General features: G+C 32.1%; 1 protein-coding gene across 5 annotated transcripts in view; it reads left to right on the forward strand.

Moving 5' to 3' along the window:
* LOC106461830 (dynein regulatory complex subunit 7-like) overlaps window positions 1–16,174 on the forward strand; it is a 36,079-nt gene extending 19,905 nt beyond the window's left edge. For 4 of the 5 annotated variants that reach the window (XM_022388960.1, XM_022388966.1, XM_022388977.1 and 1 more), the window contains exons 8-18: window positions 613–720; window positions 1,415–1,487; window positions 2,657–2,785; window positions 3,237–3,365; window positions 4,133–4,353; window positions 8,292–8,507; window positions 9,760–9,870; window positions 13,247–13,357; window positions 13,741–13,929; window positions 15,211–15,350; window positions 15,848–16,173. In XM_022388960.1, the coding sequence (XP_022244668.1) occupies window positions 613–720; window positions 1,415–1,487; window positions 2,657–2,785; window positions 3,237–3,365; window positions 4,133–4,353; window positions 8,292–8,507; window positions 9,760–9,870; window positions 13,247–13,357; window positions 13,741–13,929; window positions 15,211–15,350; window positions 15,848–15,929 (1,509 nt within the window). In that variant the 3' untranslated portion in view covers window positions 15,930–16,173. Of the gene's footprint in view, window positions 1–612; window positions 721–1,414; window positions 1,488–2,656; window positions 2,786–3,236; window positions 3,366–4,132; window positions 4,354–8,291; window positions 8,508–9,759; window positions 9,871–13,246; window positions 13,358–13,740; window positions 13,930–15,210; window positions 15,351–15,847 lie in introns of all 5 variants that reach the window. The other variant, XM_022388984.1, reaches the window with a different exon arrangement.
* Window positions 16,175–20,120: the final 3,946 nt, after the last annotated feature.

Below are 20,120 nucleotides of genomic sequence, written 5' to 3' on the forward strand. Positions count from 1 at the left end.
GGTTTCCTGAAAATCGATAAATAGAGCAGATATGGGAAATTGTGGCCCCTGTACTGGGTTCTGTGATTTGTTTTTCAAAAGTGTGTCATTGCTTCTGGGTGATTCAATGCAAAAGAGACATCTTAATAGACACTTCTAGAAGCTATAAGCACTTCTTTCTTCTTCTTCCATATATGACATTTTCACAAACTGTTCCTTATGAAAACCTTGTGACAACAAACGAAATTAAAAAAATTAAGGAAACAGATACAGTTTGGGTGATAACCTGAAACAGAGGAAAAATATGCTATAGTATAACTTTTAAAATCAGTTTATACTTCCACTGAGGAATCTCTAAAGAATCAACCTCATCAGTATCAGTTACCTGATTGTATTATGTTATTAATATAGTCATTATATAGTATTCAAATGCCAGTATAAGGCTCCCTCAACACTGCACAAAATCATGTACTGAAAGACAGCCACAGCAGATATCTCTTAAAAGTGAAATTTCAAATGATTCTAAAGGATTTGTTTTTTTCAGAGAAAATTAAGATTTTAAAATATTTATATGGTTTTTAATCCATTGATGTGTAAAAGATATGCCCGGTTGATTTTCAGTGTTTTAATTAGGGGATATTTTATGAACTTGGTGACTGTAATCAGTGGGAAAGTTTTATCCCCATGAAAACCAAGCCTATGAGTGTGTTTCCAGGTGTAAAGGGCAGTCCACCTGATGAGGTATGTTCACATCTAGAAATTTATTGAAACAGCTACATACTTCTTTGCTTCTTTATAACAACTTAATATGGTTTATTAAATTTAAGATTAATGGAACTGAATATTGTTAGGAATCTACATTTTCTGCTTCTATACCAAAACTAAATCTGAACTTAGAGACTAACCATCTATGTCATTTTCTTTTCAATAGTGGTTTTTAGTCAGGCTTATTAAAAGTAATATACCTATTGATTAATCTTTAAATCATGAGAAATAATAAGCCAGTAAAATACTTCAAAACTGACCAATAATGACAGTTTAGTTTTTAAAGCTCAAACTTTGCAATACTGTTTTCTGCTCTTTAAGCGAGAATAAATATGTAAAATCCTCCATATACTATCTCTCACTGTTAAGGATTTAGTTTTAAAACTTATATTTATTAACATTTACCTTACTGGCTACTCTAAGTGAGTAAAAATAAGTAAGTAGACTTCTCAAAAAGCAATCTGATAATGATGTAAGTGATTAGTTTTTAAAAATACAATTGATAAACACTTTCTCCACTGATATTTGAATGAGAGTAAATAAGTAAGTAAAGTCTTCCAAACTTGATTTGATGGTAAGTGGAAAAGTTTAGGATATAAGGTTTTTAAAAATATTTTGAATTAATTTTTTTTATCATAAACTGGCTTTCAATTCTTGGTCTCAACATTAGAGTTTTGAAGAAGATCCTGGAATCCCAGAAGTTCCATTGTCTTGGGTTTACCACTTGAATATATCAGTAGAAGGTATGGTATACTAACCCAGCTTAAAGAGAGAATTTTCATTGATTTAACTTTAATTATTAGTTATTATACATATAAAGAGTGGTAGAGAATAGTAAATTAACAATAAAAGTTTTGTATAGATCTTATATGAGCAACAAAAATAATCAATATGCTTGTAAAATACTCGTATAGGGTGTTTATAAAGTCTCGCCATCAGTTCAGTGAGATACATCTCAAAAAAGACAGTTACAACTGAGTTGTAGTTCATAGGCCAAGTAGAACTGACCATCATAACATGCAGAATACTAAAAGTAAATTGCTGCCAGATGGCACAACATTGTTTCTAGTAGAACTGACCATCATGACATGCAGAATACTAAAAGTAAATTGCTGCCAGATGGCACAACATTGTTTTCTAGTTTATATTAGAGCTTCATTTAGGCAGTTATTTCCTGTAAATTCATTCTTTTTACTTAGTTACACATCTGTAGGAAGTGTAGTTTCTTCCTGTAGATTCATTCTTTTTACTTAGTTACACATCTGTATGAAGTGCAGTTTCTTCCTGTAGATTCATTCTTTTTTACTCAGTTACACATCTGTATGAAGTGCAGTTTCTTCCTGTAGATTTATTCCTTTTTACTCAGTTACACATCTGTATGAAGTGCAGTTTCTTCCTGTAGATTCATTATTTTTACTTAGTTACACATCTGTATGAAGTGCAGTTTCTTCCTGTAGATGCATTCTTTTAATTAGCTACACATCTGAATGAAGTGGAAATATTATATCAGGTTCTGCTTTTGCATAGAATTCAGATCATGTACAATGTCATCTGGTGGTGATGTTTTGTGACATTGTGGCCCATATGTTATTTGGTAGTCATACTCTGTGAATTTTAACTCAATCTGTTCTGTCATACCACACTTTTCTAAACCAGGTTATAATGTAAACAATTCTCAGGATAAGTAAACCCCTTACAGTTTATAAACATTTGCCATTATAATAGAAAACTTGCAGACTTTGTTTCAGGTTTTAAACTATTAAAAGTAAATATTCATTTTAAAAACGTATTTCATTCAGTATTTCATTAAGAAAACATGGTGTTTCATATTGGTGATAATTTTGTGTTTAACACTTGATAAAGTCATAGTACATAGTTCTAGTACAATAAGTAAATATACATAATTTTGCAGATTTCCAGAAAAGATTTCCCCATGGGAAGAAAGTAATGTTTTATAAACATGCAAAGATAGAACATTATGCTCCATTCATGTTGAAAGATGGTCTTATCAGAAGGTTATCAGTTTATTCAGACCTAAAATGTAAGCAATCCTGTACTGAAAATATTTGACACCAAGTCTTTTTTGTATTAAATATGAACTACCTTAAATATGTTCTGAATCATTGGTTTTCTATAAAAATGTTAATAATATTTTAAGTTGTAATCATACAGTTGATAGTAAATAAATAAACAGTGAATTTATTTAGTTTTAATTTATCTAATTTAAGAAAAGATAAATCAGTAAGGGTGAAAGTATAAGATGATCAAGACATTAAGAGTGCAGGAGCAAAAGATGGAATCATTACTTGTAAAAAGTGATATTGTCATCAGCATAAATGAATAGTATTTGTTATTTCTCATAAGGCTCCTGTATTTGTTTGGTCAAAAATTAATCTGTAAAGTCAGTAATTTAAACCCTTCTATTTTTGCCTTTAATCGGTCTTTCTTAGCATGTAAGTATATGAAAGAAAATTGAATCATTTTTTTGACAGTTACACAACTAACAGAGATAAGAGAATATTATACCAACAGACTGGATCATATTTACCTTCGCACTACCAACATACTGATGGAAAACGTGATAGAACATTTTAATTCAGGAAGAACAGATAGTCTAGCAGGTATTTAATCTCATTCTTAAACTTTATTAGAGAGGGAATTCATATAGATATATCAATCCTTGTTTTCTAACTCAGTATATTTCTAAAAATTCCAACACATTAATTCCATCTTGTTGACATATTGGATTGTATCTTTTATCTCTTGAAAACTTTAATTGCAAGCCTATACCAGAAACATCCTACACTCCATAAAAAGAGTGTGTATTGCAAACACAAAGATTCAGCTTTTACCACAATCTTCGTTATCAAATTATATTAATTATTTTTTCAATTCCAAACAGACACGCAACATTATCAACCATTAAAAGATCTTTCTTTAAACTTTAAAACCAAGATTTAAAGTAAAAGTTAATTATTTATTGTTTATTTTTTCATAATATATATGAGAAATATTGAAAACGTATTCCAAATTGTTATTTCTAAATACACATATATTTTTGGAATTGTATTGTATTCTATATTTTATGTTGATAAAATGCAGAATCTTTATATTTGACATTGTATTGCAAAACCCATGTATGACTTTGTTATTTTACAATAGCTTTTACATATATGCATATTTCAGTGCATAAAGATATTAGTTATGTACACTCACACACATTAACATTATATATATAATTAGGAGATATTTTAATATAAATTGCAGAGAAAAGTTTACAAACAGCCTGACTGCTGAGTATTATGTGTCTGTTCTTGTATATACATATATATATATGTATGTTGTTGTTATATTTATTATTACATGTTATGATACATTTTGAACTTAGAACACAAGTACAAAACATATGATCATGGACCACATTCAGAAAGAATGATGATCTTCTATTCTCATTCTCGACCCGATGGTCTTAAGTGGAGACAATCACGACAAACATTGTTGGAGGAGGCATTTGATGAGAGAGAAGACTTTCTGGAACATAGGACTACTGAGTTTGGTGCTAAAGAAAAAAAATTTGGACCAGTAGAAGATTCCCGCAGAACAGTAGTGGTAAAGATCATAGCAGTTCTTTAGTTAACTAGGTTTTCTAAGTATGTTTTTGTTTGACTGGAAAATTTTAATTTAAGTTATTTTAAAATCCAGTTAATTTAAAACTACTATTTTTTTTAGTAAAACTTATATTAGCTCATTATTTTGTTTTTTTACATTACTGCTAATCAGAAGGGATGTCTGCAGGCAGGATCACTGGTTGAAATAAGATTATGATATATCTTATTTCACTGTTAAAAGCCACTGGCTTATCTCAGTAAAAGATAAGTGGACATAGAAACTCGAGAAAATACATATTACGACTGTACTTATGTTTCACAAATTGTTTTAACAGTGTTTTACAAAGTATATATCTTTAGATTTCAAATATATAGTAATAATTTATTTGTAAAAAAATATTTTATGTCAAAAAAAAAAGGTGGAATAAGGATTATTTTGACTTTAGTATATTGGGAAACAGTTTTTGCTGTTATTTGTGGCTTTTCCTTATGAGACACATTGAATTAAAATTCCTAGTATTTCGTTACTTGGGATTGGGTTGACCCTATGGTAGACCTCTGGATTTCAGAGCTGATGAGCTGAGTTGGAATCCATGCAATACCACAAAATATTCCCTTCCATTTTAAGTTGTGGTAGTATTATAAGAGTAACAGTTAGTCAATTCTGTAGTATGGATGGTTGATAGTAGTGTGTTCCTGACTGACTGCCTTCTTCTGGTCAGTAGTTATAAATTAGGAATGATGGCAGATAACCTAAGTAGCTTTGCCATAAATACAAAATGCAAATTCAGATTTAGTTTCTTTTTGGAGTTAATCCATTAAAATGTGGTAGTATCAGTATCTGTTCTAGTTTTATACCTTCCTAATGCTGTATCTTTAGATGTGGTTTATTTAACAATATAAGGGTTTCTGTGATATTTAATTATTGATTAATGCCCAAAATGTGTAGAAATGAGTAGAAATTTTACACTAATACAGAAACTGTAATATACATCAGAATTTTTTTTACACTTGATGGTATTTATGATGTCCTATCTCTAATAAAGCACAAATAGCAGTGAACTTGTGTCAGATGTATAACACTGGGAAACTGTAAACTAAATTTTTTCATTATTTACTGTACATTATAGCAAATTTAGTACAAAATCCAGGTCAAAGTCACATGAAAATTCATGATCAATTACCTAGCAACTCCCCAAAAAAGTAATTCTGTCACAAGAGTATTTCTTTAAATCGAATGTGTGATCCCATTTGGTTAGTAATTGAATGCATCCTTTACTTGTCCAAGTGTACGCCATCTATAGACTTACAGTCTTATATTTAAATGTAATAAGCACATCCTGCATTTGGGTATACATACATGGTCTCATACTCTAAATTAACCTTTATAATGTACGTACTCAATGTACACACAAATGAAGGGAATTACAGGTAGTAAACCAGTATCACATAAGAGCACTATTATAACCTCAAAGACAAATTCAAGTTACAGGTTGTTACATGTGGTAGCTTAGTTAGTAAAGTATATCAGACTCAGAATGCTATTGTGAATTAGGGTATTACTTTTCATCACTTTCAAGTTAATTGCTACAACAGGAGACCTTTGATATATGCACCTTATAATGTAGCATTAGCATTCTTTAAGAAGTTGGATGCACTCCATAAATAAGTAAAAACACAGAAATTGAATTAGTCAAAAATAATAATAATGAGTAGATATGCTTGTCAGTTATAATACAGGGTGATTATAAAGAAAGTTCCACAATTCAGCATACCATATCTCAAAAACATGTAGTCTGCCTGTACATGGCTTTTCACAAGAGCAACTTTCCTACTCAAATGTTTTTTTATGAATTTGCACATAACAACACTGGCCCCTTGCAGATGTTATGCACTCTATGGTATTCCCTGAGAGCTGCCTCAGCATTTCATCCTTTGATGTAACAACATTTCACTAATTAACCTCTTTGCACATTCTTCAGGTTATGGTAGGTGAATGAGCTGCACAGCAATCAACAGGCCCATTTGTACTCATGGGAAATATGCAAAAGAAACCACGGTGGCACCCTTGGTGGCAACATGTGACAACTGTGGTATTCACACCCAAGTGATATCCTTAACATCCTTTCAATTTCACCTTCCTATGTCATACAGTTTGTGAAATATAATATGATGAACTGCAGAGTTTCTTTATAACCACTCTATGTGCGTGTGTGTATATATATATATATATATGCACCTCTGATTGCATGGTAATGAATCAATTTAATCACTTGATTCCAAATAGGATATGGGGACTGGTTGAGACAAAGATGTCCTTTACAATGTAGTATTCAGGTCATCCACTGATGTCCAGCAATAAAACAAAAACTTTCTGCAAAATAAAGGTTCAGAAATGTTAAGCAAAGAATAAATTTAACATGGTCAGTAGAGGAAAACAAAGAAACAAAAGTGTAGTTTTAAACATAAAATTCATACCTACTTTAGTCATTATAGCAGTAGTTGAAGGGATTATATAAAGATCCAGATGGACAACTGCTTACTTGGAGCTCAAGGTCCTTGTAGTTCAGGAAAAAAAACACTAAAGCACAGCTAATAGTAGGCCCAACTTCAAGGGCATATCTGAACTTATCTGTTGATAAACCAAACATCTATGTGACATTTTTTGCTTAAGGGATTAATGTTGTGTACAAATGATTTAATGATTTAAAATAAATTAAAAACAATCTTTAATGTTATAGTGTTAAATGCTAAAAAAGTGGTGAAGCAATGGTCTAATACATGCCTCTGGTTTGAAATAGAATACTTAAAAGAATGATGTGGAAATAAATCTTTGATCTGTTGTTAAGTGGTATTAAGATACATTGATGTTCAAGAGAAAGTTATATGTGTCTTTAATACAGCAGTTCCCTAAATTGTGAAATTATGTGGAGAATAAAACGAACAAACAACAATGAGAGACAAGTAAACACAATTGAACAAATAAAGCAAAATCTCTATTCACTAATAGTAAGTTCTAACTTAATAGGCAAGCTTTTATATTTGTTTGCTAGGTCAGATTAAGATCTTAGTGTAGTATCCCACAATCCTTATGTCAACAGTCATTTCCATTATACATAATAAAGAGAGATAAACCCAACTCTCACTGACTTGTATGAATCAATGTATCACCCCTCAAAATAGCAAGATTTCACCTCACAGGGGCAAAACACAGAAACAGGATCAAGTTATTATAAGGCATAGTCAACAATTATTATGGTATGTATCTTTTGTCAAAGTTGTAGAATAACTGCAAGTTTATGACTTTTGTACATTTGGTTTACAAGGATGTCAATAACTACATGCAGAACACCTCCATGAAAATTTAGAAAAAAATATATCAGAATATAACAAATAAATATATGTGTTCTTTACTAATTATGGAAAGGTAACATTTTATATACTTTCCAATCATCATATTCATCAGATATATATTAGGGCTATAAAAAATAATCTTCCCTGACTAGGACTTCATCTCAAGGCCTCACCCAATTACACTAGGTTTTGAGACCTATATTCTACTGACTGAGCTACTGGGGCTTCAAGGCTCAGGTAAACAAGTCACCATCTAGTTCATTAAAGTATTTTTATAACCAGATGGAGTATTATATACAAGCCATCAGTACAAAGTTGGCTATTGCTCCGTGTGTTAGGGGGATAATGTTTTAGCCAGGATAGTGAGTCCTATGTATGGGTCTTAAGTTCTGCTAGCTTATTTAATAGAGCATTGGTATTGATCACAGTAATTTTCTATTCTTTTCAATTGTGATGTGTTTTAATATAAATAAGACATACATGTATATATGTATTGCTGTTTTTATTGATTCACTTATATTCTTTTTATCTGTTCTTGATAATATAAAACTACACTGAGTCTATGTTCTACATTTTCTAATCCAGAAAGTGATAGAACGTTTCAGACGAAATGAAAACCTTGAAGCAGATGCTGATGTTGAGACAAGAACTTTCAACATAGCTGAAAATCACATTTACGTAAAATTCCATAGAGACAAAAATTTTATAACTGGATCTTTCTTAGAATTTTTTAAGCCATCAGAAGAGGATGATAAAGGTCAAGGGTTCACATTGAAGCCAGATATGTGGAACAGTTACAAAGTAATTCTATCATTTATACGATTGTACTGGTCACTACTGTGTGTACACAGGTTGAGTACACTATACTAAAATTATTTTGGAGCCGCACCATTTTGTTACACTCCATGTCACCATGCCCTATCATGTTCTCTTTGAAGACCATATATCTTGACAACAGCCCTGCAGCATAGGTTAAACTGCAAGAAGCTCCGTCATAAAGTTGTCATTTCCAAAGCACAGTACTCCACCCTGTGTGCTTTTCATATTCTATCAAATGTACGAGGAAGATGGTTTCTTAGCCCCCATTTCAACATTCTGATCACACAGAAGTCCATAAGTGCTGTGTCTAGAAACTTGCCCAGTATGTTTTTGTATTAAATAGCATGGATACCCATTTTATTCTTCAGCTGCTTGGGTTAAGTGATGGTTGAACACAAATATTGTAAAATAAATTTGTGTAAACAATTTGTGTTGCTTTGTCTGGAACACATAGACAGATTTTTCCACTGACCTTTGTGTTCCTGGATTCTTACCTATTATTAGATGCTGCACTTTGCTTGCTACAGCTATGGTATGGCTTGTTTTAAGTCTTTTTCTTGGTGCACCAAGGTGATCTAGGTTCTTTTCTTTACCAATCCCTGTAAGTACAAGGGATATTCCCAATCTGAAAATCTTTATGATCTGTGTGTGTATGAATATTTTGCTTTGAAAAAAGCTGTTACATACCATTCCTAGAATTAACCAATTTTTGGTGGCATCATATTACTTACAAAACACCAAATAATGTCAAAATTTAGTTTTGATATATGCTGTTCTACTGTGGCTATATATTGACTGTGGTTGTCATGTGAGTTGGTGATTTGCTTTTTTAAAATAATTTTCATATATTGTACTCAAAACCCTGTATAGTTCATATTTATATTCTTAAGTAATAGTAAAAATTTAAGAAATCAATTTTCTATACTTCAATATGCATTATATGATTCGGTGTTAATTAAGCCTTCATCACTAATTAAACTTATCAGAATTAGATACTTAGATATTTCAAAGTACCTTAACTGTCTATTTGCATTAGATTCCAACAAAATGGCATAACAGCTGCAGTGTTCCATAACAAATTACCACACATGTAGAAAAGTTTTTAAGATTTTTAAAGGTCTATATTACAATAATGTTATAAAATGTGATGAAACAAATATGCAAAACTATACTGTAGATAATTGCTTTGTATCTGTAAATGCTACACACACACACCAACAGTTAATATTTATAGGCAGACTACAGGGCTGTACCATTCACCCATCTAGAGCTATATCTAAAGTTTTCTCAACTGATGGAGGAAGAGAAACAAGTGGTAGCCAAGATTCGTCAATCAGAAGATGAGGTAAGGTGTGAAAATTCTTAGTATTGGTTCTGTATATTTGATGACTTAATTTGATGAAAGTTTTCATTCATAATATTATTTCATCATTATGAAAATTTGTAAGACATATTTTTTAATTCAAATAACTAGTTAGATTTTTGTACATGTTATTGTTTTTGTGTATTACTGGAGCCTAATTGGTGGGTAAGAAGCTTTGTTGTGTGGAATTCAATAATACACAGAGTAATGGTTAAAAGAGTATTAATCAGTAATAATAATAAAATAAAAAGTACAGAAATTCACTTTAAGATCTATAAATATGTATAGGAATAGAATTATATTAATAATTATTGCATATTTCTACTCCTAAAACATCCAAATTGCAAATTAACAAAGCCTATTGAAATTAATTCATTTGTGACAGAAGTTTTTAAAACAGATTTAGTTCTATACAATTTCTATTAAGAGTCAGATTTCATAATCAGTCTAAGATGTTTTAATTTTCCCAATTTATAAAGGACAAAGAACTCTACTAAATATTCTATTGTTTAGTTTATAGCTGATGGATGATTACATTAATTTGATATTATGGTGATTGCTTCTTTTATTGTATGTATTTTGATATTTTTTCTTTGTCTCTGATCTTGGTTTTATTTCAAATTACAGATTTAAGTTTTTATATCTTTTGTATTCCTTTAGTCAAACAAAAAAGTGACTATTTTTGTTGTAGCTCAAAAAGCTACTAATTTTACACTTCTATAGCTAGTATAGAATACATCTATTTAGATAAATTCGGGTACTTTATAAAATTTGAAGCTGATGTTCTGCATATAGTTATGATTCTTGTTAACCAGATATTAAAGGTCTAAACATGTGTCACTTACATAGGCAGGGGGTAATGCTAGAAGCTTGTATCGCTTTAGCCCTGTGCCTGTGTGTGCTTCCTGGGATGACTATCTCAAGGGGTGAAAGTATAGATAACTGTACAAATTGTATGAGTTGGATCCCCCCCCCCCCCATATATGTTGCTTAAAGTAACCAGCAACATATGTAATTTGGGATTATGATACATTGCACTTGAACCCATTATATGATTTGAAACTGCTGTGTATGATAATTCTTTCTGTCTGTTGTCCTATATGGATGTTTTAGAAAAGATTCCTCTTACCCCAACACCCAGTGAGAAATCTCTATGTGGATTGTAGTAGGAAGTTAGTAAATTAGTAAGTTAAGACTTATACAATTATATATAGAGACAACACAAAACACACATAAAGGTTTTGTTTTTCTGCTCTCTGTAGTGTACTTGTTTTCCTTTACTATCTGTGTTTGATTTATTTTTCAAATAACAGTCTTGAATTTGCATTTTTGTAGAAAGTTTTGGTTACCTTTTGGATATCAGTGTAATGAGTACTACAATGTGTCTGTCTGGTACAGTGGTTGTCATGCATTCAGAAATTTTTTTACAAGATTTGTCTTAGATTTTGTAGTTTAGTCATTGTTGTGTTTGGAATCACTAGCTGTTTCAGAGCTTTGGAGTTAAGATTATAGACTAGAATGTATAAAGTTCTAGTTGTAACTAAGATTAAGGTGAAACATTAAAATGTTTTGAATGTATATATATATGATGAGATAGATAAACTGGAACTAATATAACATAATATTTTGGAACAATAAGGAACCTATTGGTCATTCTAAGCTGTCCCAACCTCTAAACTAAACTAAAGCTATTTAAAAAAAAACAGAAAAAAATACCTCAAAGCCAGCCCTTATCATTTATATAATTATCAAGCCCCCACAACAACTGAAAGCAATCTGTTCCAAAGTCCAACCACCCTGTTAGGAAAATAAAACTGTCTTAGCTGAAGATGATTCCTACCCTGCCAAAATTTATATTTGTGTCCCCTTGTCCTATCATTCTCACCATTAAGTATGAAAAAAGATGATTCATCAACACTATCAATTCCCTTAACAATCTTAAACACCTCAATCAGATCATCTCCAACACTTCTTTTTTTCAAGAGAAAACAATTTCAGAGATTTCAACCTATCCTCATATGACAACCCCTCCATCTCAGGCACCATTTTAGTAGCTCTCCTCCTCTGTACTGTTTCCAACAATTCAATTTCTTTCTAAGGTAAGGAGCCTAAGATTGAATACAGTACTCCAAATGTGGCCTAACCAGTGACCTATACAGTAAAATTATAACCTCTTTAGATTTGTATTTAATAATTCAACCTAAAATCCTATTTGCCCTACCACTAGCAACAGCATACTGCTTGGATGTGGGTAGTTAAAGTACATTTTTCAGTCTTATTTAGCTGTATTAACAAGTCTAGATCATACATTTCACATGTAACATAATCCAGGATGCAGTAGATAAGACCTTGGTAGATCATAAAAAGATGATATTCATCAGCTATATTTCGTGCAGCAACTTTCCTTTAAATGCATTGATGCCTTTTGTAGTGCTGGTTATCATGGTTGGAGAAGTTGTTTGTCAAAGGTCACTCCAAATATTTCATTGTGTTTTTACAGAGATCAAGCAGTTTGTTGTTGAGTGGGCATAATGTGGCTGTGGCTTTGACAAAATTGCTGACTATTCCATTGTAATTGCACCATTGTAATTTTTTAAGTTTATGTTAACGATATCTTTGTTAACTGAAATGTAGAAAAGTTGTAAACAATTACTAATCATTTACTTAGTGAAAGATTACATGTACAACAACTCATAGAAGCATATACAATCTTAGTCCTGTGTCTACGTACATTCCCTGTGGCAGGAAAATCTCATCTCAAGGGATGGAACAGATACTGAGTGCTTCCTCCCTTGAAAATTTCATTTGAAATAGTTGTTGATCTTTGTTATCTATGAAATAAGGGATACTGCACGATGACCCATCTGTCTAACTTGAAAGAGCAGTATAACATTTTCCTACCCGTGTGGATGATCACTCTTCCAGTTTTTACTTGTGCATACATAGTTTTAAAAAGCTGTCTTACCTCAACACCAGCTGAAGCCAGAAGAAAGAGTAAGAGGCTGGCCAGTTTAGTGTTGAACATAGACACATTCTTGTGAATAAAGATATGTTTTGTTTGTTAACTTGTATGTGCCTAGCTTTTCTTTGCTGTCTGTTTTCAACTTATTATATTCAAAACATTTTTGGAACCTACTTTACTGTAGAAACTTATGGCTTCTTACTGAACATTAGTGTACCTGATAGGTTCTTAAGAAAAAATCCCATGGTTTTGGTTTTCAAACAGGTTACTTATTTCAGTCAGTAATTTATCTTGGTCAATTATGTATAATAAATTATTCTTCAGTCAATAATTAAAAATTATCTTTCGGTAAAATAGCCCTATCATTGATGTTTAATATTTCTATCATTATTTTAGGTCATCGCTATTCTAAATGATCGAACTCAGGAAGAAGCTCACTCAGAACTTTATGCTTCTGTGTACAATGTCCTGAAGAATGAGAAAGCTTTGAAGAGACGACAGTACTTGGTTGGTTCTTTATTAAAACATGGAATTAAGCATGGCAATCTTTCTATATATTAACCATTATTTTTCTTTTAATTCTAAAAGTTACTGATCATAATAACTGGGTATCCAGAATTTTACAATGCACATGTAATTTTATAATTATATTATCCAATACTAAATTATTGCACTTGAATTATAGGTTGCTGTTAATATAAACTTTAAAAGATATAAATAGTTTTTTACTAGTTCATTTGATTGAATTTTTCAAACTTTATGTTAGAGATGTTTTATGTTCAATCAACTTAACAAATTAAGTAAAGATATTGTTACTGGTTTGTTGATTGGAATTTTTAAATGTTTATTTATTATGATGTAAATTCTGATTTGACTACAAAATGTATCAGCAAAAAGAGGCAGTCAAGAGTCAGCCACAAGAAGTTGTAGTGGACTTGTTAGGCCCCTACCTAGCTCAAAAAGGCTTAAGTGGTCAACTGACTAAACAAGAAGCTCAGAAGATACAGCAGAAGTGTTTGCAGGACTTCAGACAGCGATTAGTTAACACAGCAAATGCCATTCAGTCTCTTTTTGATCAGGTAAGCAGTCTACTGAGAAAGCATCTGTATTGGACTTGTTCTGAGTTGTAAATTTGCTTACAATTAACAAAGAATCTCAGAGTCAACCAGTATTTCACCTCTGGGAAGCACACAGCCATTATTTTCACAACTTTCTTGCAAATTTTCTAGAATATACAGCCACATGAGGAATGCAACAGTACTTATCAACCCAAAAGTTTTAAACAGCATGAGATAATGCAATGATTTTCTTTTTTGGCAGAAAAAGAAATTTTTATTAAACTTTGCCTGAGGTCATAGTGTTCTTGTAACACAACACAGATATAGAGAGACTCTCACAAAGCGAATAATTATCAGGAACTGTAAGGACAGCCAGTATATTTTCTGTCAAGATTGCACATACCTTGGAAGACAGATGTCAGAAGCATCAGAATCAAAGCTTATTTGCAAGAATAAGGTAGGAAAATGCTCAATGTGTAACCAGTGCAGCAGATGTGAATATCATCATGATGAGATACCAATTGCAGAGAAAGAAAACAGTAAAAGAGGCCAATTAAGAATTTCCATTGGTGCTAATAAAAATACCAAATGGCCAAAGACAAGCATGTCTGCCTACAAACCAATTATGTTCACAAAATCATCAGAAGACATGGACAGCCATAGACAGAGTGGTGAGATAGAACACCATTACAAAAAAAACAACACTATTATCACTATATCCATAGAAAATGTCATAGCAAATGGCTCTTCAGATCAAGCCCTACAGATCCCTATATCTTATTTCAACTTTTCTGGATCTTAAATCTTGTGAGGACCTACTTTGTAGCCAGAAGTTACACAAGTTTTGCCCCATTTGACTCAGAACTTCATTGTTAACTAATTAGTCAAAAATATAGAAATAGGCTTATTACTTGGATTGAAAACAAAGGAGTCACTTTTGAGACAAGCAAAACAAAACTAGAAATATCAGAAACAAGTGAGATGGAAATAAATTAACATACTTAAATTAGAAAAAAAAGTATATAAATAGATAAAATTAAATACAAACTTTCGGAGCACAAGTCATCAAATTTTAAAATATATTCTATAGTTTCTTTGTGAGCTTTTGTGATATATGTATGCGCCAACTAATGAATTTTAAAACACTAAAGGAAATAGTTCATAAGAAGATTTCGAGTATTACTGTACTGTAATCCATTTTGTGTGTTTTGGTGTAACTTATGTAGCTAACAGATAAAGTTTATAACTGAATTTCTTAACAGGAAATCAATCATTTTGTGTATAATAACATCATTTGTTTAGAAAATGGTAGAGATAGAGAAACAACATCATTGGTATCAAGACCATCAAATGTCTCTTACAAAAGAAGAAGAAGAAAAACACAGAACTTTTATCAATGAGACAATGTTCCAGCTTCATGTCTTAGAGCTACGCCTGAACAGGTAATGTATCAAAAATGTGTAAAAAAAGAAAAATTAATATATATTTATTGTGTAACAAAACACACATTCTGTAATTTTATTTCTGAATGTATTTTTACAAATGTTTATAACAGTTTTATAATTTAAGAAACTTCTGACAATATTTTACATTTAAACAGTCTCCCAGTGGTAAGCTTCAGGACTTATAACACTAATATTTGGGGTTCGATTCCTGAAATGGATACAGTGCAGATAGCCCATTGTTCAGCTTTGCACTAGAACAACTATATTCAAGATTTAAAATTTTATATTGTTTTTTTAATAGCAAGTTCTAATTGCTTTTCTTTGGCATGTTTTCATTTAGGATAAAAATTTTTTCTTCAAAGTGTTTTAAAATCAAAAGCTCATATATCTTGAAAAACATACATTTTACTACATTGGCAATTATTAATATGTTTTTATACAGTAATAAATTGACTACTAATTAATGATTTTTTTCGTCATTTTTTTTTTCACAGACACAAAGAAATGGCTCCTTTAAGATATCAAGCAGTTGAGAAAAAATTAGGCTCAGATCCAAGGCTTACTGATGTGATTTGAAAATCATAGCACTTATTCTTCGTAAAGTTCTCTAAAAAAAATATACTTACTTTCCAATTGAAAACTAATTGTAACTGTTTTCTGTTAACTTAGAATGTTTTAATGTGTAAAATGATAATCTTAAACTCCCACATAAACTTTTATTCAAAATTTTACACCTGGATATATGTAATAGAATTTGAATTGAATTTCCTGTGTTCACATGAATATTGTTGCTTATATTATTACAATAAACATTTCTGAGAAGTTACAGGAGCATTATTGGCAGAAACATCCTTATTTTTATGAGAGTGAATTAAATATTAAACACACGAGTGAACTTTTACTTAAAAATATAATACTTTTTTTTTTCAGTTCCACGGATGTGTTATACAAAATACATTTCCACAAGCTACTTCTTAGTTTGCATAAGTGAATTTCTTTCCTCGTTGGCCTTGTCCAAGGTTAACTCTTCAGTTTAACTTCTGAAGCAAGGTTTCATGCATTGTATAAGATTTGATTACTGATTCATGAAATAGTTTCTTTAATGTAAGTAATTACAAACAATACGAGAAGTTAGCATAGTTAGTATACTTTCTTGTGAAACGCTTAAAGTGGAAGGTGAACTTACGTTATTCTGGAAAAGTAAATAAATTATTAAATGGCAAATACACACCAAGAATCTGTCTGGTTTCTGGTTCACATGATTACTCATATGGTGCATGAAGAAGTAACTGAAACTACTAGTATAGCTAGCATTACTTTAGTCACACGGCATCGGCATATGATTACATGATTGTCAGTACATCTGATTTTACTGGATAAAGATTGTATAGACAGTCTGACTGTAGGTGAATAGAAAAAACCTATAAAGTTACTGATGGAACTTACCAATGTATTTGTTGTGGCAGGTGGTTGGCTGGGAAAAACAAACATGACTGAGCTTCATATAGAAACTAGAGCCATGCATCTTATAAAGAGACCGCGATGTAGGCTTTCTTGGAGCACAAGAAATGTAGCCAATACTGGTGATTGTAGGAAGAAAGGATGAATGCTTAAATTTCATTTGTGCTCCATTTGGGTGAATGTGATAGGACATAGATGAATGTTTAGATATGTTGGAAGGATACCACTGAAATTTTGCTACTGGTTACTGGCAGGTCAAACAAATTTGATCACATTTAATACTGAAGAAAGCTTGTATGGATTTCTCATTATGCCATTTGACCTGAATCAGCTGAGAGAACTCACACTACACAATGTGCAATGGGAGCAATGTTATATATATATATATACTGAAGTTCTCTATAGATTTAATTTGGGTACATTTGTAAATGAGCTTCCATTGTCATCCAAAGATGATTGTTTAGTTGGATTGGAAGGATCCTGCTGGCTTATTTCACTAGGTGTTTTTTTTGGGAGGGAATCCTGGCAAATCACTGGACTATAGGATGATAAGGAAGATTGTATCAACAGTCTGAAAATCTTTTATAAGCTTTTCATTATCAATTTTGCCTGTATATCACACCAGCTACTTTGGAGAGGCTAATGAAACTTGCATTTTATGGTTTGCAACAGGAGTAGTGTATTAAGTATGTAATTATATTTTAGTGTTTGGCCACACATTTCAAACTACAACTGAAAACCTGAGCATGATGTTTCAATATTTAATACAATCTGTTCTGAAACTGAAACCAGAGAAATGTTTGCTAATATGAATACAAGTGCAATTTTACGGACTTACAGTGAATGGAGATGGAGATCTTGCCAAAATAAAAGAAGTGGTAGACTGGAACAAACCTACAGTTAAGATAAAGGTCCAAAGCCATATTGGGTTGGTAACTTATTTGTACTGCAGATACTTTTGGCTAACTGTTACCCTAGAACAGTAACAGTTTTTGAGTTAAATAAGGTTGAATCATATTTAGCGTGCAGTCATTAACTTCTGTAGCTAAGATGAATTGAACTGAAAACTTTGGCAAATGGATGACATTTGCAGAGCTTTTACAAGTATAGAATGGTGTAAAGTATTTTCTAGCACATGCAACCTATATGCTAATATCCATAAAATATTGTCACTAGATGACAGAATAAGGACTTCATACAGTTATAGTATTTGTTAAGCATATTTACCACTATTAGAATGCTATATCATATATCAACAAAATGGTTCATGAAACTTAAAGAGTCAAAAGATATTATCACGCATTGGACAATGAAAATAACAATGTTGCACTGGTACAATTCCTCTACACAGCACTAAGTAAGCTGGAAGCATGGACATTCAAATGGAATTCTCAACGCCAATGGAAAGTTTGTCCATTTGTCATATGTCCAGATACAGGACACAATGCTGCTAAGAAAACTAAAATATCAGTTATAATGTTAAGCCATACGAATAGTGAGGATTCTATTGAAGAATAAATGCTAAATATAATGATAGAGAACATTCAAGAGAAGCAAGTGAAGGAGCCAGATCTAGTTTGGGCACTGCATGCTGTGCAGTAAGGTAAAACTTCACCATGATGAATTCATTGATGTACAGAAAGAAATATTATATCATCACTATAACTCACACAAGCATGAGACCTGACCAATGATGCATCTAATAACTTTAAAGTCTCTACAACCTAAGATTATTTGAATATTACATGATACACACATTGGAAGACACCGGGAAGTCTTTCACACTACAACAAACCTGTGTAGAAACTTTTATGGCTGTATTCCAAAACAAATGTAGAGTAATGGTGTAGATACTCAGAAAAAAGAATCGTTCAAAAGAGAGTTGTAGGTTTCCATTGTAAAAGATATCCCTGAACACCTACCAGACCTCTTTCCAAAACTATCAGTGATAATAGACTAGTTCAAAAATCAAATTGAAGCTTATATGCTGGTGGATATATCAGCATTTAAGCAGTCACTAATGAATTAACTGAACAGTGATAACTTGCTTTGGAGCACCAGAGAATTTTCATACTGATCAAGCCAGTGTTTGCCAAGTTATGGTCGTTCAAACTGTGAAGTCTAAGCTTTTCACATTTGTGAAGATCACTTTGCATATGCAATTATAGCATACTATTACGTCTCTGGTCGTTTGTTAAGAGAAGTTCAGAGATACAAGTCCTTTCTTAAATAAAACTAGTAAATTCTTTCTCAATACAACTTTGCAATACACTTAATTTCCACAGTCACTTTAACTTAAACACACGCTGTAATTCACAATGATTCACGCACTTTACTTATGACTTGACTCGATTATCTGGCTCTATATCTCCCTGTCTGCTATTATTATCTCCACTTTATTTGCCAGGCTTATATATATTAAAATAGAGGGAGTCTGGCATGATCCTTCTAGAAACTCATCACGTGTTCCCAGCGTCACTTGACTTCCACTGTCGTAACACTGCTCCTTCCTTAGTATTGTTCATCCCGAACAATAGCCACTTACATTAAACCAATAGATAATTAACAACAACTTGATTAAATGTACAGAATTTACAAACACAAAATTAAAATTCAACAAAGTCTCTTAATTTTACGGGACGTATCTTCTTCCGTACTGGTCTCCGTCTCGTTGGCTTCTGCTTCACATGGGGTTTATCTGCTCCATCAGAAAATGCCTTATTACTGGTAACAGTCACATCAGTGGTAGTAACTTCATTAAGGGCTTCATTGTTTCCCTTCTCTAAATTAGGGAAGAGTTTCTTCCTCGACAGTGGCTTTTTCAGGTGACACGTCTTCAGCAGCATCATTGATTCCATTGTTCCTTTTGTTCCAACTGAAATGTCCTGGACCATGATAATCCCAAAGCCTGCTGGCATGCACTACCTTTGGCTCACCTCGCCGACCACATTTTATTCGGAAAGTCACGTCTGAGAGATGATCCACTATGTCATATGGGCCTTCCCATGGAGAAGACAACTTAGGAGACTTCCCTTTGGTCTTCCTAGGATTATACAACCACACCTTGTCTTTTGGTACAAAGCTGACTTCAGTAGATCTCTTATCATAACATAGCTTCATGGAATCGGCAGACTTTTTCAAGTTTGAATGCACTTGATGATGAATATCACCATCCTTTCAGATAACACTTTTACGAACTCTGGCATATTTTCAGGCAACTCTTTGTAAATTGGGCGTCCTGTTATCAGATCCACTTGCAACCGAAGTTCCTGACCAAACATCAGCTTTGCTGGAGTGTATCCAGTG

This window comes from Limulus polyphemus, unplaced genomic scaffold, assembly GCF_000517525.1.
Source record: "Limulus polyphemus unplaced genomic scaffold, Limulus_polyphemus-2.1.2 Scaffold41, whole genome shotgun sequence".
NCBI classification, from domain to species: Eukaryota; Metazoa; Arthropoda; class Merostomata; order Xiphosura; family Limulidae; genus Limulus; species Limulus polyphemus.